The sequence below is a fragment of the Amblyomma americanum genome, chromosome 4 (assembly GCF_052857255.1).
Source record: "Amblyomma americanum isolate KBUSLIRL-KWMA chromosome 4, ASM5285725v1, whole genome shotgun sequence".
Taxonomy (NCBI): Eukaryota; Metazoa; Arthropoda; class Arachnida; order Ixodida; family Ixodidae; genus Amblyomma; species Amblyomma americanum.
Genome location: NC_135500.1, coordinates 163,372,551 through 163,396,364, shown reverse-complemented (window position 1 = coordinate 163,396,364; position 23,814 = coordinate 163,372,551). Strand labels below are relative to the sequence as shown.

The 23,814-nt window shown below is 45.5% G+C and overlaps 1 protein-coding gene across 1 annotated transcript in view; it reads left to right on the top strand.

Annotated features, from left to right (window-relative positions):
- The window catches only part of LOC144128609 (cell adhesion molecule Dscam1-like), a 388,116-nt gene that overhangs the window by 72,635 nt on the left and 291,667 nt on the right, over positions 1–23,814 (top strand). The window contains exon 2 of the mRNA XM_077662144.1: positions 4,363–4,686. Coding sequence (XP_077518270.1) covers positions 4,363–4,686 — 324 coding nt within the window. The remainder of the gene's footprint in view (positions 1–4,362; positions 4,687–23,814) is intronic.

The window sequence follows — 23,814 nt, the reverse complement described above, 5'->3', positions numbered from 1 at the left end:
TCGTTCAGTCAGTCAGTCAGTACACTAGTTAGTCAAACAACCATTGAATCAGTCAATGTAATAGCAAACTGGTCCGTCAATTAGACACTCAGCCAGGCAGTAAACCAATAAGTCGGTCCGTCAGTCAGTCAATAGGTCAGTTGGTCAGAAAAGTAATGAATCAATTAATCAAGGATTCAATCAGTCGGCCACTCAGCCAGAGAGTCAACATGTAATCGGTCCGCCAATTAGTCAGTAGATCATTCAATCAATCGGAGAGTCAGTCCGTTATTTAGCGTCTGTCTATCAGTAGGTCAGTGAGGCAATCAATCAATCAATTGGTCAGTCAGTCAAACCACCGTCGAACAAATCAATCAATCAACCAGTCACTCGGATGATTCCTAAGCCACTCATTTAAAAAGTCATTTGATGAGTCGCTCAATCAGTCAGTGAGTCAGTCCAGCAACCATTTGTTCAATCTATGAAGCTGTCAATCGGTCCACCCCTCAGCCAGTCTATCAGTGAGTAAATCAATCAATCAATCATCAGTCTGTCTTGCCCTCTCTATTTTTCTTGGTGAGAGTATAAAAACCCGGAAAATTAGGCAGAACAGAAACGAATACAAATAAAAAATGAACGCGAATGTGGGCGCGCTTTGCCTGTGCATGGCAAAAAAAAAACTGCAAGTTATCGACCAGTTACTAATTGCAATCAGTACATTCTCTGGCACCTGCCAGCTGCCAATGTAATGTTCTTTCCTTGCTACCGGCATTTTCCGTGCGCTTAAGATCCTTCTTTCTCTCGGGGATTAAGAGAGGGTGCCCTCAGTCAGAGGTATATGATGGGGCATATGACCGGTAGATTGAATACATGCGTATCTTGTTGAAGCAGCACGGGCGTGTTCCTGACATGATGAAATAACAAAGCTTCGAGTTCACAGTCAGTGTCATGGTGCTGACTAAAGCAAGTTTACAAGGACTGTTGTACTTTTTGCATTCGCGCTTCTTCGTGTCCAAGTAGGTGCTATGAAAAAAACACTAGCATCCGGTTATATTTTTCCGACCATGTCAGTAGTGCAGACAGTGGTAGAAAGAAAGACGGCCAGACAAACTGACCAATACAAATATACTACCACTCCACGACAAACCGTCGAGGTACATGGATGCGCCTAAGAGGGAGACAACCCTAAGCGCCTCGTCCCCGCATCAAAGCCGGCGCGCTTCTCCGTGAGAGTCCGAGTCCAAGCCGCAGCCGGCAGGCGAGCCAAGCCGAGACGAGGCGCGCCAAGCGGGCCGTAACCGGATCTCGATTACCGTCCGCTGGACAGAAGCGGGACGCCATCCATCAAGACCGCAATCGGATTATCCGCTAGATTTGTGGCTACCCACTGGCGACCGGAGCCCGCGAATTTTCCCCGGCAACACACGAACCACCACTCCGTCGCCTGGGAACGAACAGTCGGTCTTGAAGGCTCGTGATAGCCCCGCCCGCTAGACGGAGCAGCGGCGTCCGAAGGGGTTTCGGATAGCAGCCGCGGGAAGGGCGAGCGATAGAAGAACAGCACAAGGAAGTAAGAGAATAAAAGTACGAAGATTGCAAATACGGAGTTTGGGCACTGGGGCCGAATAAGAGAGAGAAGAGGAACGAGAGAAGGCAAGAAAGGGCGGGACGAAAAAGGAAGGGATTTCACTGCAGGGTACACCCCAGGATTCTCTCCCTCCTCCTGCCATCTCTTTGACGGTCCCTTTCTCTCGTGCCGCTTACAGGACAAGCACACAAGCGAAGGCGATTGCCAGGCAGTGCTGGTGGGCCGGGTTTTTCACGCTCGGACTGCGAAGCACCGCATCGTCGCGAAATCCCCTTTTCTCCACGTATACCCTCCCGTCCGCGCGCGCTGCCGAGTTAGCCTTCGCCCAGATTGTGCCCGAGCGTTTTGGGGCCCGCCAATGCTGTCGCCCTGGGGGGAACTTTCTATTTACTTCATCGCCATCCACTGCTTTCTGCTCTTCTCCTTTTTGTGTTTCTGGGCATTCTCTTACAGTTTTGTTTGCAGCGCCTGAAGGAACGGCGGTTTTCTGCGGGACCAGAAACCCAGGCGCATTGTTTTGTTGATTTTTTTTTTCGGACACGTATACTCCTCCGGGGAGGAAGAGCCGAGCAACAGCGCAGTGTGGCCAGCACGGGAAAAGGCTGGCATGCTATGGCGCCTAAGCTCGGCAATTTGTAACGATTCGTATCGAGTCAGCGAGGTGGGATCGCCAGAATCGGTCCAAAGCCTAGCCAAGCGGAGAACGGCTGGTCGTCCCCATCTTCTTGCTCTTCTTCTAGCGACACTTTTTCTTTCGCTGGTGTCCCTCGCCATTTCTGCTGGTCTCCTCTCCACTCCCGTCCACCCGGCAGCGCCGTTTATGGCTGCTGCAGAAGATTGTGTGTACTGCGACCCTGCAACCACTCAAGCCCTGGCGCGATGCTTCCTAAAAGCGTTGCTCTTCGTAGAAATCGGCCGCGACGTATTTCGACACCGGACAATTTCAACGCTGCTCTTACCGCAATAGGCTTGTTTAGTCGCTGGCCTGAAATCGGAAAGACAGCCCGAAAGAAAAACTGTAAACAAAATCAGATAGAGAATAGAGATACTCGCACGAGAACTCAGCCGCAAAAGTGCCCTCTATGGAAAGAAGGGATGTAATCTTAGAAGTAACCTTTAAGGCGAGAAGAGGGAAGATTTCTCTAGGCGAGAAGAGGAAAGATTTATCTGGATATTGCCATCCTCCTGAGATATCGATGTGTCGCCGGCGCTGTAACCCTTATCTAAAGCCGACAAATGCATGTGCTGGTGCTGTAAATACCGCACTAGAGTGGCATTTGAATACGGCCTTTGCACAGCCTTCTTTGAATAATCTCAATACGAGTGCTTTGATGAAGCGCTTTAAAACTAGTCAATAGTTGTGTCATCCTAGCCGTCAAGTCGCAAATTTCGGCGCGAGTAGATGCATGGACTTGATGGAAAGTGACGTAACATGCTCTCAATTATTATGAATTCACATCTAGAAGTGAACTTTGATGGTAAAGTGAACAATTCTGTATAAAATCTCCAAGGACACTTTCATGTGCAACTGGATTCTGACGAGGCCATATGGCCGCACCGAAGATCAGAGGAAGACTGGCTTCTCGCGCTCATTGGCTTCGAATGGCTCCAAGTGGTTTCGAGCGGCTCTGAGTGGCTCTGAGTGGCTCCGAGTATTGTCCGAATGGCTCTGAGGAATGACGTTTTGTGACGTCTCATCTCGTTATGTACATGACGTCACACTCTGCAATATGAGATTTCCGCTTTTTTTTATTTCTCGCTGCGGTGGCTCAGTGGTTAGGGCGCACGGCTACTGATCGGGAGTACCCGGGTTCGAACCCAACCGCGGCGGCCGCGTTTCGATGGAGGCGAAGCGCAAAAGGCGCCCATGTGCTGTGCGATATCAGTGCACGTGAAAGATCCCCAGGTGGTCGAAATAATTCCGGAGTCCTCCACTACGGCACCTATTTCTTCCTGTCTTCTCTCACTCCCTCCTTTATTACTTCGTTTACGGCGCGGTTCAGGGGTCCCCTGAGATGTGGGACAGATACCGCGCCATTTCCTTTCACCAAAAGCCAGTTTTCAATTTTTTTTATTTATTAACGGTAATAGCCTTTAACTCCATATGTACTGATATGACTCACTTTTTCAGTGTCTTCATTTTCAAGACTTATCATTTTACATCATTCGGCCTTACATTCTTCAATATTCGACAAACTCTATGATGGTGTGACCCCGAACGGTTTTCAGACCCCAGGTTTCCAGTTTCCGGAGTCCGGTAAAGGCTTTATGCTTGGCATAACTGTGCTTTACTACTACTTCTCTTACTATGCATATTTGGCGGTATGTCTTTTGCTGAGCATACTGTTTTTAAAATTCTCCCTTCACTGGATATAAATTCTTGAGGTCTACACCAGAAAAAGACTCCTTGATTATCATTTTGAAATGACAAGTGGCCTAGCCTAGTCTCTTGGACCCATGATTGCCCCCCCCCCTCCTCCCTCTCCCATCATAAAAAAAAGAAACGCGTCGGAACATCGCGGTTTCTACATTTTCAGCAGTTTACGTCTTGAGTGCGAAGTAATCAATACAAACAAGCTAGCTAGAATTGTTTCTTGGTGTCCTTTGAAAACAGGGCCGCATATTGACGTGGCAAATTACCTTCGGTAAGCCTCGGAAACTACCTTCCAGGTGCCAGGTTCTACTGGGTGGCCTGATGTGTAGGATTGCACCGTTTTTTTTAATCAAGAGCCCTTGCAATTGCGGTTCATTTCTTGAACATGCACCTACATTGTTCTGCTTCTTATCTCGTGCAGCGCGGCCCCATGACGAGCGACCAACGGGCCCCAGCTTCGCGCTAGAGCCGCCCAGCCGAGTGACCTTCTACAACAGTACAGGCGCCCTGGTGCCGTGCACAGTGCAGGGGACCCCCCGGCCCGACGTTCACTGGGTGCGCGCCAGTACGGGCCTGCCTGTCCGCGACGTGTCCGGCGTAGTGGCGGTGCGGCCGGATGGCACCCTGTCATTCGCGCCCTTCCGCGCACAGGACTACCGGCAGGACGTTCACGCCGCCACGTACCGCTGCGTGGCGTCAAACTCCGCCGGCTCCGTGGGCAGCAGGGACGTCCAAGTCAGAGCCAGTGAGTACTCCCCTTTTCGTGTCTTTTCAGTTACTTATCCATTAAAGATTTCTGCGAGCGACACAGCAGTGGTACACCCCCCCCCCCCCCCCCTGTATTCTCTCTTGGCCTTACCATAGTATCTGTCTGTTAAAGGCCCGGAGTCTATGGTAAACAAAAGGCAGGTACATTGGTTTCATGACAACACAAAGTAAACAAGGAATTGGAAGCCTCAGAGTGCTTAGCTCAGCAACCTCGTGGCTAAGCGCCCTGAGGCCCCCTCTTCTTCTGTTCACTTTGTGCTGCTAAAGGCACGGAGGTATTTTAATAGTGTGTTTGTGGAGGGAGGGGGAGGGGCGAGGGGGCGGCCTTCAATGTGGGGCATTGTAAGAACAAAAAGAAAAAAAGCAAGAAAACAGGAATTCAATATTAAACAATCGAAAACAATCGTAAAGAAAAATAAAAAAGCAAGCGTACAAATTTTCAGAAACAAGGTACTGCGGACAGGCATGGTAGAAAAAAACGAGTGAACACTACGGCACGACGAATAACCACAAGCAGGATGGCTATCAACTGAAAATATATTCCAGAGAGTATATGTTGCAATAGAAAATCATGAAAAGACAGAACAAAGAAAAAGAAACAGCAAAGCAGCAATCATCAAGCGCAAAATTCGCCAACCAGCCGAAGTGGAAATAATGAACAAGAGTCAAAAAAGAGCATAAGCAACACAGCCCAGTTATTTCACTGATAACCCAATGCAGACACTAAAAACTCGAAGTCTCTATCAGTAAACGCCACCAAATATTGACTGGTATCGATTCCCTAGCACATGCGCATGTGGAAGTCTTCCATTCAGTCACGGACTAATTACTCTGGATGCTTGAAAAGAATCATCCCTTTCGCAAACAGAGGTGTGCATTGCTTATTTTTTCTTTGTGTCATTGAAACCGCACGTGCGGCAATGCTTCGGAAGATTATTAAGTCAGTCCCCACCTAGCGCTCGTCCTTATGGTTTTTCGTCCTGTCATCGTCTTCACGCGCTTTATTCCCCATGCATAGTAACCACCTCGCCCAACTTTCTGCTGTAATCAGCACAGCTGCACTTCAACATCGTTTTATGATTCTAGGAGGTCTGAGGTAAACCAATACGCAGCACTGAAGGGTAGGCCGGTGAAGTTATAAAAAGGGGCTAACTAAATTATCGTGAAACATGCAGCGGTCACACTTTCTCGCTATGTTATACATGAGTCTGTTCCAAAGCGTTACAATTCGCAGCCGCTCTCCTGTGCATCTATTCCTCTTTCCTCTGGCATGCTTTTGGAAAGAAGAGAAAGACTAGGTCTACATTCATTAAGCCAAACGACAAAAAAAGAATTCTAACCGCTTCCTCTAATCTGGGCAGCTGAAGATATTTCTTCATGGTACAGGATCAGAAGGTGACGCTCACGGTAATAGGCCAGTCGATCTTTCCGTAGAGCTAAATAGGAACACTCCTAGGCGAAGCGAGGAGGCTTACTTTAAAAAAAAAAGGAAAGAAGCAAAGAAACATGAGAAAAGGAAGAGCTGGTGAAAAACTAAACTCTGTAAAGATGATAATACACAACGTGTAAGAGTACAATGTGGAGTAAAATTTATGCAGCCAACTCGCCATCATCATCGAACCTTAGAGCATTCAAAAGACTACATAGACGGGGGGGTCTTTGTGTGTCAAGAAAACTACGGCGGAAGCTCTGCATGCTATACTCCCCTTGCCTTGAGCGACACGTTTGTTGTAATTGCGAGCGTGATGACTCAAACACCATGAATATGAAATTCCGAAACTCCCAAGTACTGTATTTCAAGAAAAGGTATAGAAATTTGTCTTCTCGCTAATGCACTGCCTCACCTCACAAGATAATTTCACAGCACACATTTATAAGAGGAAGTGCTTTGTGTGTTTGAGGAAATCTTAAATTAATGGCTGCTCAAAGCACCTGACGAACCAGTTGTGCTCTACGACTAGCGGAGATGACCTACCCTAAGTGTGGACCTCGGTTGCTCTGCTGAAAGTATTTTTCTTGATCAAGCACAGTTCTTCAAGGCTTTAAGTTGCGCTAACATGATGAGTGCGGTTGGTCGCCCTTCAGTATTCATCATATCGTAGTAGGTTGATCATTTTTCTTACACTTTCTCACTTTCAAACAAGACTGGCTGCTTCCTGCATGAAAATGCGACCCCACTGTTAGTGGTTTCAAAAAGGTTGAGGTAGAAAAGGAGATGTATTGAAAAACGCGCGTGCATTCAATTCCCTTATCGCTACAGACTTTTAAAACTTAAGACATGCTCGTCTGAGATCTACTCTACAATGCAATTACTTCCAGACAAACTCGATTGGACATGCTTTTGTTGAAGGGAGCTGCTCTTAAAAGTTCACTCGTGAGACATCGCATAAAATGTTGCCGCAACATTAACATTCTAAAAAAATATATACAGGTATAGTGAAATCGCGTGGACGCAGTCGGAGGCGACTGGAAACATCAACAGTAAGCTTATCTTACTGGCTCGCTGCGTCGCTGGTGAATTAGGTGCAAGGCACGCCTACATGGCGATTTATTTTACGGCTACGCACATGTTCATACCTGCTATGATCGTTGATTCTGTAAGTTTAAAAAACGAGCGCAGTTGCGCAAGTCGCAACGTGCTCATTAAAACCCGCCTGAAATGAGCGAGTTCAGGAGAAAAAAAAGTGCACTCCACACCTGCTCCCTCTCGGAATAAGACCCATTGGGCGTATGATAAAAGCACGTACTACATATTCTGAGCATCGTCTCGTGAACAATGAACGGGCAGAAAAAGGCACTCTTCATAGAAAAGTCAGCCGACGGGTAACTTCTTTCCCCATCAACATTATAGAAGACAAAGTGGAGATGCCGTTTCGTCCATCCTTAAAAACCTCTTTAACACCCTACGAAAAAAATACAAGAATTAAAATGCTTCTAAATTAAGTTGCGCTTATTGGAAACACGAAAAAAAGACGTGAAGGGGTGAAGGCTGGTGTGCGTCTCGCGCGCAGGAATACAAGTTTCTGCAAGCGCCAGCTGACGCTGTTAATCTTGAGAACACAAAAGCGGGACTCTACCAACACTTCTGCTCTGTATATTGTGACGTTAATGGAAACGGCCTCTTGCCCTTTAACATACGCAAGCAGCACGTGCCTATTCAGATGCGGCCGGCCATGTTAGGGCCCACCAACCGCAGGAATAAAGAGACTGGCTCTAAATATAGTATCATGCGCATTACGAATACTTTACGTTCAACAAAAAAGAAAGTACCTGAATTTCTAAATGCTGGGGATGGCGAAACTATTGCAAAATATGTCTGCGAAATGTTTCACGAACACAATATTATCTTATATAACAGGGGACACAGAAATATTATTCAGGGATATACCGCATCCTTTCAAGCGCGCTTCCTGGAAAACAAGCCATAAACATGCAGACACGGCGCAAAACCTTTCCTTTGTATTTGTGCAGTGGTTCTCCAGCGAAAGCGCGGTAAAGCTTTGAGGCAAAAAAAATGCTAAAAAACTGAAATTTGCTTTTTAGATTGGATTCCACCGCTCTAACGGACGTCTTCGCCATCTCATTGGTGAACGAGAGCCCAGAAAAATTATGCTCTAGACAAAATGTAAACTTCGCCGCAAAATTCTAACACTTGTGTAATTTTCTAATCATGTTGAATTGTGACAGCGCCGTTTTGTTGAGCAACGAATTTAAGGCTTTAGAAAGAGACAAGAATTTGTGGTAATGCCTGTCCCGCCAGATTATGTGTCTTGTCCTTAAATTCCTGGGCTCATAATAAATTTCTTACTATGTCCTAAACAGCTGGTTTTGAACTCAATAAAGGACATCCATATCAAGATCCTCGCAAATTTACCGCTCTCAGGGGTAGGGCTCTTTACGCAAAGTTTGTTGTAAAATTAAACTGAAGCTCCAGTTACCTTTTACACCGGAAATAAGATGTTTAACAAAATAAAATCTACGGCTCGTTCATGAAATTAACGAAAATTTACAAAAATACCACAGCAGCTCTTTTGAGGTAATTTTGAGCTGGAATCAACAGTTAATGCAGCGATGGCTATTTGAAACTTTCGCATCCAACTTGGAGCACTATTTAAAAAATATGACTAAGAAGAAATTTAGTACTTATATGCAAGCCTTCAGATCATCCTAGGTTATTAATGAAGGAATAAAATGCACAACTATGCAGTAATAGCCTCCCGCTGCAGGAGACTTTCCATTGTATATTAGAAAGAAGCGAACGTTGTTTTTGCTGTTTTTCGCATCACACTATTCTGAGCTGACCAAAAAGTCATCAAACCAAATTTTTCATCCGATGCTCATCATCTACTGGCTGTCGGCGTCACACGCGTCGCATGAAGAAGCAGCCTTGGTAACGCTAATGGCCTTTTTCGGCTCTCAACAGAATCTGTTTGCGTAAGACTGCACCTCTACGGATTCCAGCATAGTGAAGGCCTCTTCTCAGCCACAGTCCGCTCTTGTGTTGACGGTACAGCGCCATGAATAGAGACCCTAATCCGATGAGAAAGCAGACCATCCTACGCGCTAGGCAGCGGTAAAGGCTGGTGAATACCCAGAGGAAACATGTCGGGGCAGTGTGAAGCCTTGCAGTAAGTGACATCAATGAGGCTGCCACGATGAATTCTGTGCGTACCCAGACAAAAATAAGAAAAACAAGGACCTCAAATGAGCATGATGTGCACAGACAGAAAGAAATCTCCTTCACTGCCTGCCAGTGTCCATGACGAGCGGGTTATTCCAAGAGGCGTCCGTGCTACCCCAGAACATGTTTCCGTCGAAAGCATCTCACCTGCACTAGAGAGGATTCCCAGGCGCTTTGGTTTTTTCGCGTACGAAGGCGTCAGTCTGGGCTCCAATTATAAAAGGCACCCTATATGAATACGTAGGAAGCCAAGAGGCACCAAAACCAGGGAAATCATAGGGAAATGTTATTTTTTTATTCGTGGTGTTAATCAATTGCAAAATAATTTCCCAAATATGTTATGGCTGAAAGATGCTTGATTTGAAAGTAGAAGAACGAACAACCACGTGCCGGCGGTGGCATTCGAACCAAACACCTCCGAACCCAAGACCTCTACTACGTTCTAATCAACCATCTTGCAGCCAGAAAATAATTACACAATTAATATCCCATTGATTAACACCACAAATAATGAAAACAGAAATGTTCCCAATGGTTTTCTTAGTTTCGATCACTATTAATTGGGTTTCTTCATGTGTATATCATAACGAGACCCTCATAATCCTACCCTTGTCTGCTCATTAGCTTGCATGATTAGCCAGCCACAAAGCTAGGACACTAAAACACGAGGCACTGCGAGGGTTTACAGAATATGGCTAAGCAGAACGTTTAGTTTGGCGAGTTGGCACATATGCATCTTTTGTAAAACAGCGCGAACAACGTTGGACGAGAACAAGAAGGACACGGGACGAGCGCTGTTCCCGTGTCCTTCTTGTTCTTGTCCGACGTTGTTCGCGCTGTTTTACAAAAGATGTTTACAGAATGGTAGTTGAACTGTATCAGTGAGCCATGATACATGCATAAATTCGGTTTCTGCTACCGGTTTTGTGTATGTTGAGAAAAGGTGGCGCTCTTAAAAGGTTGGCTGAAATTTCTGCGAGAAGCGTTTAGGGGCTGGCAATGCTTCCCCTATCGACTGTTTATCGTTGGAACTTATCTTCAGCACTTCGCGTGCCTAGCTCACATCTAGTCACCTGCAGCCCCTTTCAGCCGTTTCTATACATGCATTGGGCAAAGCAATAACAACGAGGAAACCAATTATAGTTACTCGCGGAGCCTAACTCTCGGTCATGCAGCCCACCACACTAGCAGCGCACTGCATCAGTCTACGCCTCACCCGGCCGGGCGCGTCCATTGTCGGGATATGCGCGCAGCCCCCGCACCAGTGCTCTTGGTTCCCCTGGCGCTCGGCTTCAAAGAGGGGAGCACCTGCGTTCCCAGGCGCTTCAGCGCAGAATGCGTAACCGTATGCGAAAGTGTGGAAACGCTTCAAAGGCCCCCCGTCCGAGAGTGGTTAGCAAACCGCTCTTAGGGCGCTTTTGTGTTCGGAAACAATGGCACTGTCTTCTCACTATGCCCGGCGCAATGCACGTGGCGGTTCGCTGGCGCACGGGCTGGGAGGTGCGTTGCAAATTAATAGCGGAGAAAAGAAGCCGCACAGAAGCCGCTCAGGAGCGCGCTATTTAAGAGTCGAGAGGGAATGAACAAATCGGCGGAGGAGGCGCGGTCTGAACTCCTGCGACGAAAATGCACTCTCGTTCTTCTCTCTGACAACCCCCTCTCCCTCCCCGCTCCCAATCTTTTCCTTTTTATCCCCGCTTATCATTTTGTTCCCCAAACGTAAATAGCGAGAAAAAGAGACCGCTGACCGGGGCAACAAGGGAGGCCTCAAGAGGGCGTGCTTCATGCAACCTTGTCTTCTTTCTCAATCCTTTTTTTTTCTTCTTCCAATTTTCACTCCACACACATGTCGCGTGCCTGGCCGTAGTCGTATTTTGTCTCCGTCTTGTGTTTCAACTTTTCATTTTTATACGCGCTCAGAAGCCATCCCTCTTCACTCGTCTTCTTTCCTTCCCTTTTTTCCCTTACCGCCCTATTCCGCGTTTCCCGTTTGTACGCTTATGAGAGAGGTTCTTCTCGAGCGACCAGCTGGCCGCCTCAATTTAATGCGCCGTTTCTGCGCTGCCCCACGAAAATTGCTGGTCCCGCCCTAGCTGCGCTTGGTTTTGCAAATCATACTTTTCCTTTCTTTAAAAAGCGCTCCGCCTAGACGCGTGCATGCACAATATTGCCCTTAAAATTTTTTTTTCGCTTTTTAAGTATTTCTTTTGCTATGAAAATATTTGAGTGCCACTTTCTCTCGCTATTTTTCTTCGCTGAAAACCTAAAGCAAAGTTCAAAAGTGAAGTCTTCAAATGAGGTTACTCAAGAAATACATTGTTATTCACGCTATTCAATACAGCATCACTAGACTGACGGATGAGGGCCATGATGGTGCGAGAAATTTGGGCTGGCGTAGAATCGCAAAGGCAGCTAGAATTAGATGCTGCGTTGGCGCCCAAAAATATTGGGAATAAAGCTTTTTGATACACCTAATAAGCGTCTTTTAGGATTCCACTTAGACACCTCTCGCAGCTTTAACATTAGCGTGTGCTCTTTTTCATTCACCGTCGCGGCCATCTACCGGCTTTGGTTTAGCGTTGGTGTTAAAATTAGAAGAGACACCAGCTTTTGGGTAGTTGTGTCTGCGTTGCGTTCAGCAGTTACACAACACAAGACCGTTAATAAATGCGCGCTCTACTGTTGGAGGCTTATTAAAGCCAAGCCCTCCAGAAGCGATGAGTGACGCTGGTAAACCTTGATCCCATTTCGTCATTAAAACGTACAAATCGCGAGATTCACGAAAAAGCAATATGCGATATGGTGCGTGTTGATGCTAAGCAGAAGTAATAGGTTTGTTAGCGGCAGTAAGGACTGTGTTTTTTTTTTGCTTCCTTTCTTTCGAGACTACATTTAATGTTTCTCGTATCACGAAAATCTAGCGGACAGTTTTCCGTGAAACTCCGGGCGCTAACTCATCGCGAGAAACTCCAAAAACGCGGTAGACGTCACGCAATCAGATTCCTGTTAGCAGTTGAACTTCAAATAGTTATCCCGCCATCTGTCAGTCGCGTTTTAAACTAACATTCGAGGTTGCAAGCTGAAGCGGCTCTTCAAGTCGCATCAGTTCCTGCGCCAAGTTTCCAGTTCACAAATTTGTCAGAGCTTGTAATTTTCGTTTTTGTGTCTATATTTTTTGTTATTTATTAGTGGAAGGCTTTTTTCCTCGAGGAGAAAAAAAATACACACAAGACGACATCAGACCAACTGCAGCTCCTGATATCTTACCAGAACAAGGAATTTGTGAAATTTGTATTTAGCCCGAAAGATAATCGTCACTGTGGTGAAAACAGATTAATAATCGACCGCAATGGCGAGTACGTAACACCGCTCGGTACCCCATGCCAAGAAATCCTAATTACGTGCAGCCCCGACGCGCAGTAAATTTCTTTTCTCTTTGTTTTATGCACTATGGTTTGGCTTGAAATATCTTACCCCACTGCGCCTGACACGTACCATTTCTCAAATGAGACAAAGAAAAACAGTGCAAGGCCGCGGCACGCATAGTAATGTCGTCGGAACATCAGGTCCGCTGAAAAGCTTAAATGTTTTCCAGAAACGCCGTATTTGCTCCGCAACCACAGCCGTCTCTGATAAATATTCTCACTCACTCAGTGGTGGTGGCTTTGCTGGCGTCTAAATGTCCGCCGCTACATCCACTGTACAGTACAGGGATAAGAAAATACAACAAACTATAAATTCATTCAAACGACTCTCATTAGCCGGCCAGTCTGAAACGATTCGCGCAGTTTAAGAAGAGCTCCGCGCGAGAAATAAAATAACACACACACAAACACAAGCGCACCGAATCAGGCTGTTCGCGTGTCAGAAAACGCTGTCGGGGAGAAAGTTTTAGCGCGCGACCGAAGAGGAGGACAGATGGTCGAAGAGAAGGAGGGAAAGCGGGGTGTACAGCCGAGGAGGAGATACGGGAGGCAGGGGAGGAGAGGGATTTGGGGACACTGGGTGAAGGCGGTCGGCCCGAAAACGACACTTTAATGACGTTACTTATTTCGAGATCAGTGATTAGTGTTGAAGCCAGTTCCCAACTGGCTGTGTTGCGCTCCCTCCCCAAAGCGAGTGGGCGCGATGGTGCACCCAGTCTCGTCGAGCGATGCGGCTAAACTGACTGCTTGGGTGCCAAACGAAATTTCTGCGGCCGGGTGTGAAAAGGCCGCTTTTTTCTACCGAGGTTGCAAAAACGGGCGAGTGGGTACGTCGACGACAGCGAGACTCACACAATTCGCAAAACCCTTTTGCCGGATTCACCATGCAGGATTGTGCAGGTCGTTAGTGTCCTCAACACACTTGCGAAACTTTGCACTGCACGCATATGGTCGGCTTCGGAGGCTGTTTGCATAAAGAATTTTTTCGACGAACATACACACGCATGGGCATTTCAGCGGATGCATTCTTTTTTCTTCATTCTACTAATTTTCGCTAATTAGAGTGCGCGAATTGGGTATTTTCCGGATTCACTAGTGTCAAAACATACTTAGTTATGTGAGCTCGGCAGTAAAAGCTAGCATCTGAGAACTTCTAATGCTAGAAAAAATGTCCCGGCCTGTGCCCCTAAGTATAACGGGCTTAATTCCATACGACTTAGACAAATAACGAAGAATAAAAGGAATGTTGCGTGGCATTAAAGAAACAAGAAAAAAGAATAAAATATTGGTACTATCAGAGCTGAATTGATTGGAACTGATGTTAAGGAGAGTTGCTCTATCAAGAAGGTAAATAATCATTTTTTTGGTGGGGTATCTTAGCTAGTGAAAATTAAGAGATGTAATAAGCAGGGTGAGAAGCCCGGACTTCGGTATGTTCGCTCCTGGTGGGCAGATGAGGAAGGCTTTCAAAAAAGTGGCGGGAAAATTACGGTTGAGAATCTTGAGTGTTATTTCCGTCTCTTGCAGAATTGAGGATATATGACTGCATATTCGTCAGAAAAAGTAAATTTAAGACGATAATAAGTACAAATCCTCCTCCTCTCTTTGTGTAATGGTGAGTGCTATGATCGAACACTAGGTTTAAGCTGGTAATTATGTGGCTGCAAACTTCGAGCGAGTGTTGCCTGACTTATTGACTATCATAGGTCCTTGCTGCTTTGAGAAATATTTGAAGGTACGATAGTGAGATAGCCAATTAGAAGCAACGTTAAAAAGACGGGGTGGGAAGAGGGGTTGATATGGGAAGGATAGCTCTTAGAAGGGGTGCGTGAAGCACGCATGACGATGGTTCTACCTTCCACCCACCTTTCAACAGGGTCATTATTTCTTATCTCGGTAAAAAAATAACAACTGTTTTTCTTCATAAATAAACAAACGGCTGCTTATATCGGGAAGACGCATTCTTCGGCAACAAGCAAGATATTTGGAATCTGTTTTTGAGTTCGGTATATTTGTCCCTCCTTGGCCTCTTCGGTTACTTGCAAGCAAGTAAGAATAATTTTTCTTTATATAAACCCCTCAGCCCATATTTAAACTTCCAACCCTTGAAGCACTCGTCATTGTCTGAAGCAGATGGGTCGTTTACTCCTAATATAAAGGAGATTTGGAGCAGCCACTACAGGAGGGACATTTTCGTCCATGCAGGAACGACCCCGATTCAACCGCTCTGTTTCATGTAGCATGGTCTACGGCACATCAGCTTAGGTCTTGAATCTAGGACTCTCGAAGGCACGCCATTTCGGAGACAATCTCTCGTTGCCTACGAAGCGTCAGAGCAGGCAGCTTGACACCAAAGCAATTGCGAAGCAGCAGCTAAAAAGCGATAACGAACCTTTGCGTTCAGTAGTTCATTTGCTGTATCTTAACGGAACTTATGCACGCAGAGCAAAAAGGAAGAGACAAGAAGATGACGTTGCTGTTTTCTACAGGTGTGATAAGCCTCCATGGTGTTAAATCTGCCGGCAATGGCTCCACCATAGCGGCACATTAAAAAAATCAATCTGTCGCTGCCATCACCTGAAATTCAATTTATTTCCCTGAAAAAACTTGCAGGAGAAGGTGGGAAGCCCAACCTCAAACTCAAAGTCCTCAAAAAGGAAAATACACTATAGTTGTTTTACGGTGCACAGAAAAAGACCCTTTAAAGACGCTGGTGTATCTCAGTTCCCAGTGACAGAGTACGAACCGCACGCGAAAGGTACAATGGAAATTGGGCAGTTTATAGAAAACGGCTCCTGGCCTTCTGTCACCTCAGCTGAAGTTGTTAGGGTATAAACCTATCGTTAACAAGTAGATTAAATTGAGTAAACGGTTTTCTGAAAATCAAAGAAACATGGCTGCAGCTTTCTTGTGAGTACCAGTGGTTTGTTAAATTCCTTAATTTTCCTTCCTAACATTTCTCTTTAAGTGCTGTTATGACTGTGTGAAATAATGTGTTGAATTACTTGAGCCCTCGCATTATCGGCTGTTTGTAAAAAACAAACCTTCGCTTCTTACTACTATCCGAGCTTCCCAAGAATGCGGGACACTTGGATAACTTATTTAATTGTCATTATTAACCGTAATATTGTTGCAGTTGAAAGCGTGGCGCAAGCTGCCGCTTACGACAATGACTGCGATATAGAAGCTCCACTGACATATTACATTTACCGTGTTTTTATCACATTACATTTACCATTTTCGCAGCGGCGGCGTTCCAAAGCAATTCTTCGTAGTACGGCGCCAGTTTCTGACGCGAGTAGAGGCTGATTTAGAATCAACTTTACTCTAGGCTGCTCTCCTGTTTCTCCGAACTTGCAGTTTTCTATTGTCGTTTTTAGTGCAGGCAGGAACTGCATCCTTGTTGTAAACAAATGAAGACGAATACATCCGTGGCGCAGTTACCCCCCTCCCCCCCCCCCCCCCCCCCACTCCGCTAGAAGGTTCTCGTAATGACAGAGCAATAGAAAGAACGACAAAGATGTAGTGCCAGTTTTACCCCTGAAAAGACGGGTTCAAAAGGTTGACGGGACCCATCGCATTGATATTGTGGACAACACAGAATATTGAGGGAGCTTGTCATATAAATAAAAACGCGTTTGTTCGACATTGTTCGGAAGACCAGCATTATGTACAATCACGCGTACTCACACACGCACATTCATGCTATATTCCCTCCATAGGCGTGAAAAACATTATATACGGCAAATGTCGCTCTGAAACATCGGGCTAGAAACGTGCGCTGCCACGAAAGTGTTCGCAAAAGAAAGCGTTTTAGCGCACAAGGTCTGATCAGTTGCGCAAACCGTAGCCGTATTTCGTTCTTCATTTCGCTATTCCAGGCGGCGGATACATGATACTGCGCTCAGGCAAGGCAACGCAATATAGACCCATGAATCAATCGTCCACTCCATCTGTTGCCGTGGCCTCTTACACTTTTAGCCCGAACGATTTCTTATGCATGACGGAGACATAAATATACGCCTCCACCCCTTTGTTGCTGTCCTGGCGCTCTTCTTCCTGCGATGCCCCGTAAAAGAAGGCAAATGGCCGTCCTCGTCCGAAGCGGATGGAAATTAATGCAGGCCTGCCGAGACATTGCGCCCGAAGTGGCCACTACCTCTTATCGATTCCAGGCCTCGGAAAGCTGCCCGCAGGAAACGCCCGTGGAGGCTCTGTGTCCTCCCCTTCAAGAGCGCCTTCACTCGTTCGATTGCTTAATGTGCGATCTTCTGTTTTATGCAAGAGCGCTGTCTTCGTCTAGCGGCCAGATGTGTCTTTCACTCCAAGCTCATTTTCCGTGCTTTCGCATTCTTCGTCTTTTAACTTCTCTGTGCCTTCTTAGGCTCTGCGTAGCACGATATACTCTCGAAAATAAGCCAGTTTCGTCTTGCGGCAAAACCTCATCTACAGCTTGTAGCTCTTGCAGCTTTCCATGTAAATTTATGTGGGAATTCAAGCATTAGTGTATTTCTTTGTAGCGTCAAAAGTTTTCCATATAGCGTGCCTGAGGAAAGTAACAGCGCAGATGTTTCTCTCTTGATAAATGATTTATGCACAGGCGCATTTCGGAGTGAAATAAATATAGAGTAAGCAAAAAAACAGGCAGCGGCATTTTGCGCCCTCCAATTGGCGTCGTGTACGCACTAAAGAGGTCGCAGGTTTACCAGAGTAAGCGTTACTGAAACAATACTGGGTTAATCACGCTTGCCAGATCTGCCTCGAAGGCATACCAGTTCCGCTGGGCAAGCAAAGCGTTTCTCTGCCATTCTACACTATGTAGATGAGAAGAAAGCGTAATTTTTCTCTACGCTGACAGTCGGTGCTTATGCAAGCTTAGATCAGCTTTTGCAACGGGCCATTTGCTTAAATTTAAGGCAGAGGCTCGAAGATTCCTAATCATGGTCTAACTTTACACTTGCTCAGTAAAATCAAATTTAAGACATTTCACCATCGTATTCTCTGTAGTGTGGCGCCCGAACTGAAGCAGACACCATAACCGATGAATTGTACGTGATCCGTGCATCGCTCGCTATGTAGCACTTCTCTCTTTTACCCGCATCAAGAGTCGTTGAGTCGCTAGTGATGAGGGTGCGCATTGGTTTTTGCAGCAGCACTGGCATGGGCGATCATTAATACCACCGAGTCAAATCCCTAGTAATCTCAACGCATGACTGCAGTAAGCGCAAACCAAAAAAAAAAATTCCGGAAATTTGGTGCGCATGTCAGCGCTTCGTTAGTAGGCTTAAGGAAGTGGGAAGGGGGAGGGGGTAGGATGGGCAGTTTCAATTCTTGTTTTCCTCTCTCAAATACCTACAACACTTTGTAAACAGCACTGATTAATACGATGCTATTTCAGTCCTACAGCTCTATTGTGTGGCTCCTTTTTCAACGATTTATCGTTTGCCACTCTATCATTTATAGCAGCCGCCAGTGGCATCACGGTTGATTCCACGCGAGCAATGCTATTTCCTGGCTTCCTTATCAAAGGCAGAGCTAATCGACGACAAAGCATACCCTACAATTCTGGACAAGAGCATTTTTCAACCCTAAATATTCTACGAACGCATTTTTTCATATATTTTAGGATTTCACTATAACAATCAATATATCCGCACATCTATCGTTCACAGGCTTGCATTTTTTTTTTGCTAGCAACGTTTTTGCGATGGTCAAAAGTGTTTTCCGTACGTTTTCTATGGCAGTCTTACTTGCTTCATGCGATCGATGGAAAAACTTTGAAAGAAAGATTTTGCTACACATTGGAAGAGTGGACCATTGCCTTCAATATTTCCATAACAGTATCTTACAATTTTTGAATATTTAAACATTTTTTTCCGCAAATGTTTGACATGACTGAATAGGGAGAACAACCTTTACAAAAGGCGTCTTCAAATTTTTGATTCTGTATTGCATAAGAAACAATACCACATAGATTTTGCTTGATAGAATAAAGGAGAATGACAGTAGGATGGAAACCACTGAATCTTCATACCCAGTTCTATTTCGCTGTGGGACAGCAAACGTGATAAACGTAAATATGTGAAACACCTTCCGCATTAGCGGACCACATGTACTTTAAGTGGACACAGGGTCGCCAGTGTCCGGCCGTTTAGAAGTTGCATTAGAAGTTGCATTAATATATGACATTGTTACCTGCGAAAAGCGGCTAGAATACACGAGCTTGCCGCACACGACCCGCATATGCACGCGAAGTGATGTGAATATTTTCGTGGTAGCATTAGCAGGCTATATGTTTACATAGCATGAAACCTTAAAGCGAGACGAACAAAGCTGGGCGCTGCGTCTCAAGGGAAGCCTTCGTGCCTGTTTGTCAAACACAGTTATGGCGGAGATATAGCAGCATCCTCATTATGAATCTTTCAGAACGACGCTAAGCGCGCTGTTTTTCGGTGATTTCAGAACGACTCTATATTGTGGAAGACATGGGAACGCGTGTGAACATTAAGAACGTCTTCTTTGATATCTGCATTTTGTTTTTTTTTATCACCTGTTGTGTGAGGTACTGCGCATTCAGACTAGGCAGCCGGAAACCAAACAGGGGTTCTTTTTTAAGTGCAAAACGAACGGTGTTTTCATGCGCTTCCGATCCCCAGGTAATAAGACGCTGTGGTGGCATAGCAGGCGGACTAGCTTCTGGCTGGAAATATGAAAATCCAAAACACCAAAGCAACAGGAATAATGCGTTAGGATGCATACAAAAGTTCCAGCTTTAAGGTGCGTGACGTTCACCCCCCCCCCCCCCCTTCATCGCCATTTTTGTTCACTCCTTAGATGTAGTGCGTCCTCTCACGCGTATTATTTTGGTTCTAACTTTATTGATAACAGCCAGGAATAATTTGTTATTTTTCTACTTTTAACATCTGCTCTTCACTTCTCTAATTCACCTTATTTCTCAAGGGGCTTTGTTGCTTAGTTTTGTTTATAGAGTTTAACGTCCCAAAGGGACTCGGGTGGAGAACTCCGGAAAACTTCAACCACATGGGAGCTTTAACGTGAACCTCACATCGCGCAGTACACGGGCCTCTAGCATTTCACCTCCGTCGAAATGCGACCGCAGCGGCCGGGATCGAACCCGCGTTTTTCGAGTCAGCAGCCGAGCACTATAGCCACTCATCCATTCCGACAACTCTTAGTTGTTTAAGATGGAGGCAATGCTTAAAGTAGACATAAAACTGTTGAGTTGATTTTTGTTTCTGGTCGATATATTCGTCACTCCTTTGTTATCGAGCACCTCTATTCACCATTTCTTTCCATCTGTAGTTGAACCTAACGTTGCTACTTATTAATGGGATAGGATAAGAAGCTTCATCGAAAAAAAAAGGCGTCATCAGTCACATAGTTCCTTGAACTAAAAATGACCTCACCATAGAGGAAGTGACGCATACTTTACGGCATTTTTTGCGCTCGAGTCGCCACCTCTAGGCACCTTCGAGAAAACAGCTAGCCACCAGCTAAAGGATCCGAATAGATGCCATCTTTTGTGCGGACAGGCTTGTAGCTGTCTGCAAACACAACCGCGAAAAAATGACACAAAACTCGGTGTAAAGGCATCAACAGCTCTTAATTCAAATAGATTGCCTCCACATAATGCAGTTAGGTGTCACTGTGAAATTCTGCATTATAAAACCTGAACCTGGTTCTTTTTCTGGCTCTCCAGCTTTTTTCATCCAAAAGCTAAAAACAATGTAATATCATTTGTCAACAAGTATCATATGATTACTGCATGTGCTAGATTTTTGCAGCAAATTTTTCTATCACTTCGCTTGTTGAACACGCATATGCGATTACACCGTAGCATCAACCAACCGGGAAGTTCTGTAAACATGCCACTCTGAAGAGTGGCAGAAGAGTGGAGAGTTGGGCTTGTTGGTTTACAATCATATTGGTAACAGCGCCGGTGTTGAGTTTTCGCTCTTTCCTGTGTTAGCGTTGTTCCCGATATGATAAACATGCCACTAACTGATCAAACTAGAACTTCTACGCAGCGACTTCCGAATTCGACGAGGGTATGAAAGGAAAAGCAATGCTCAGAAATTTGGTCAGAAAGCTAGCAAGTAAGAGCACCGAAAAACTCCCACCCAGCTGCTTCGAAGTCTCACTAACTTTAATTGAGTAGCAAGCTCAACAGGTCACAGAAGCATTTTGTCTCTTCTAACACTGAAACCATAACCCAACCCAGCGTTTCTCACTTAGGCTTATGTTTCTTTAATGATTACAAGCTTCTCAATCAGCATATTTAACCACCATGCTAATTAACACGTCACCTCTACCATTTTCAGAAACCCGCCCTCTCATTAATTAGTTCCTTTTTCTTGCATCATCTGCACGTTCTGTTTTTAAATAATCGAATGATCTTGCCTCTCAAACAGTACCTAGTGCCAACAACTGCATTTCCATACCAAACCAAAAAAATCTCTAGGGTAGCGAACAATCTTGTTTATACTAAACTTTTTATGCTGAACTTTTTATCGCAAATCGTCTGAAATCTCGTTTAGCCAGGAGGATAAAATAAATAAATACAGTGGCTTCACAGAAGACCGCCGCCATCAGAAAGAAAAACTAATCAAAGAAAAGGTGGTATACATTTGCCAGCACGTGCAGTGGGAAGCGTGCAATAAGAACGTTAATACGCTCTCTATTACAGAACATGTCGGACAGGTCGAGCTATCCAATTTTTAAGTACCATCATGTAAGCGTTTGTAAGCGTTGACCAGGCGATCGTTCAGCGTCTCATTTAGGACTGCACTGGCGAAGCAGACTAGAGTGCGCGCATGCGCAGACAGAACTTGCCAGTTGCCGCGTCGTCTGCTCCGGCTGTTCTGCTTAAGTGACACAACCCCCGCGAATCGTCAGGTCAAAGCATTGGAGTCGCGCGTGACTCCAAGCCATTTTCGCTCATTTGCTAATTCATTCTACCAGAAATTGTATCTGCTCCTCGGAACAACCTGCTGCTCCTCCTCTTCCTCCAAGAAAACTGGCCAACGTTTTCTGGGAGCACAGAAAGTGTAGCATATTTGCAGATAATAACTGAATAATCACCAAACAACCTTCTTAGCAGGAAATGTCTTTTGAAGCCTACATTTGCACTTAATAAACGAAACGGCCTTTGCAGCAAGAAGAACGTGCGTTTATTGATTGATAGATTTAGGACACGCTAAAATCTAGTTCTAAAGAAAAAATTAACGGCATTGCTTGCATGAGACGACTTCCGCGTGTTACTGAGAGACGCCAAAATGAACCAATAGGGATTCCTTTCGACCGCATGTAGCTCTATCGAATGAGCTCAAACAGAAGCTTTCGGTCACTTGCGCTTCTTGGCTCAGCGACATCTACTGATCGATGGTGACCGAGAATGAAATCAGCCACGCCCTGCCCAACAGAAGGCCAGTCTCGCTCTGTCAGTGTGGCGAGTCAGTAAAGGGGTTACACAGGCACGCCTTCAACCTTTAAGTGGTATTTTGTTACGAGGAGGTGGCCGAGCTTCCAAACTTCATCTGAAATGATTCACAGAAAGCTTAGAGCGTCTTTCCTACTCTAAATATATATCATAAAACCTGGTTCTTATAATAAAGTGGTATATAATAAAGCAGTACACGGGACCAAGTGGCCAATACTCGCTAGTCATCAATTACGCCACCAGGGTGAAGAAATTTCATAGGCTGGCGAAACGCGACGTCACCCGCCCGGCAGTGACGTCGCCAGACCATATTTGAAGAGCTCTGAAAGAGCACTGCTCTGGAAAGGAAACTAGGTCGCACAAGCCCCACCAATCCCTTCCGGCAAAGGCATCAAGAGTTTCAAATGCTGTCGCATCAGCAACACATAATGGAATTTGGTGTGCATGTGTTTTAACGCAGCAGCGTTATGGTTCCCGTTGTGCAAAAAATCCGGAGAAAATACGGGGCCACCTAACCCCTGGGCGGCAGCTGGGCCATCTTGGTCACGTGACCTTGTAGCGTCACTCCAAACTGCCCACCGTGCCAGGTGACAGCGCAATTAATCTTTGTTCGCGAGAAGTCACTCTGGAAGAGCAACGTAGGTCTCACAAGCCCACCACTGCCAGCACCTGTTTTCGCAAAACAATGACGCATCGCTTAAGTGCTGCACAGCTGCGCCAGGAGAGGTATGAGGACTGCCAGTGATCTGCAAATACAAAGTAGAGAATGGCGAAAGTCGCATATATGGGCCTTAACGCATTACCGCTACTGCACCGTAACCTTAAGGCGCGGGTTAAGTGTCCCCTTGTTTTTTTTTTGTTTTTTTTTAAACGGGCGTGAGATAAAATTATCAACACAACAAGCAAAAGCTATCTAAAGCCGCCGTAGCCAAGCGTACCAACGGATGTCATAACATCAGAACCATATTGTGAATAAGAATAAAACACATCACTCTAAAGAGCTTGCTGCTTCCAGAATAGTGGCGTGTGACAAGTCTGCGACCAGAAATGAGAAGTAGTTTTTAATATACCGCAGCGCTTGCATTTCCAGATTTCACTCCTCGTTTTCTTTTGTCACTCGTCGGCACCATATCATTAACAGAGCGGGAGGCATGAACGACTCGCTAAACTTCTCAGTAGCTTCCAGCCTTGGCACGAAAGGCAGCACCAGCGAAAGGTAATGGGGAAAAAAAGAGAATCTGAAAACGACTGTTTACAAAATACGGCACCACCAGGAAATTGCCACAATATTGCTGGTGAATTACTTCGGACTTCTTTCGCACCGTCACTTACCTCAAATCCTGTCACGCGGCATAACCTCTGATGGTATCACCGTTTCTTTTTTTATCATCACTTTCTGGTTTCAGTCTCCGAAAAATCTCTCAGCCATTTCAACCCTAATGCCCAAGCTCCGTCGCAACGGAGGTTAACAGAAGTACTAAAAAACATCCATAATATTTTTTTCGCGATAAGTTTAAAGTTTCGGAGTCCACCAGGAGC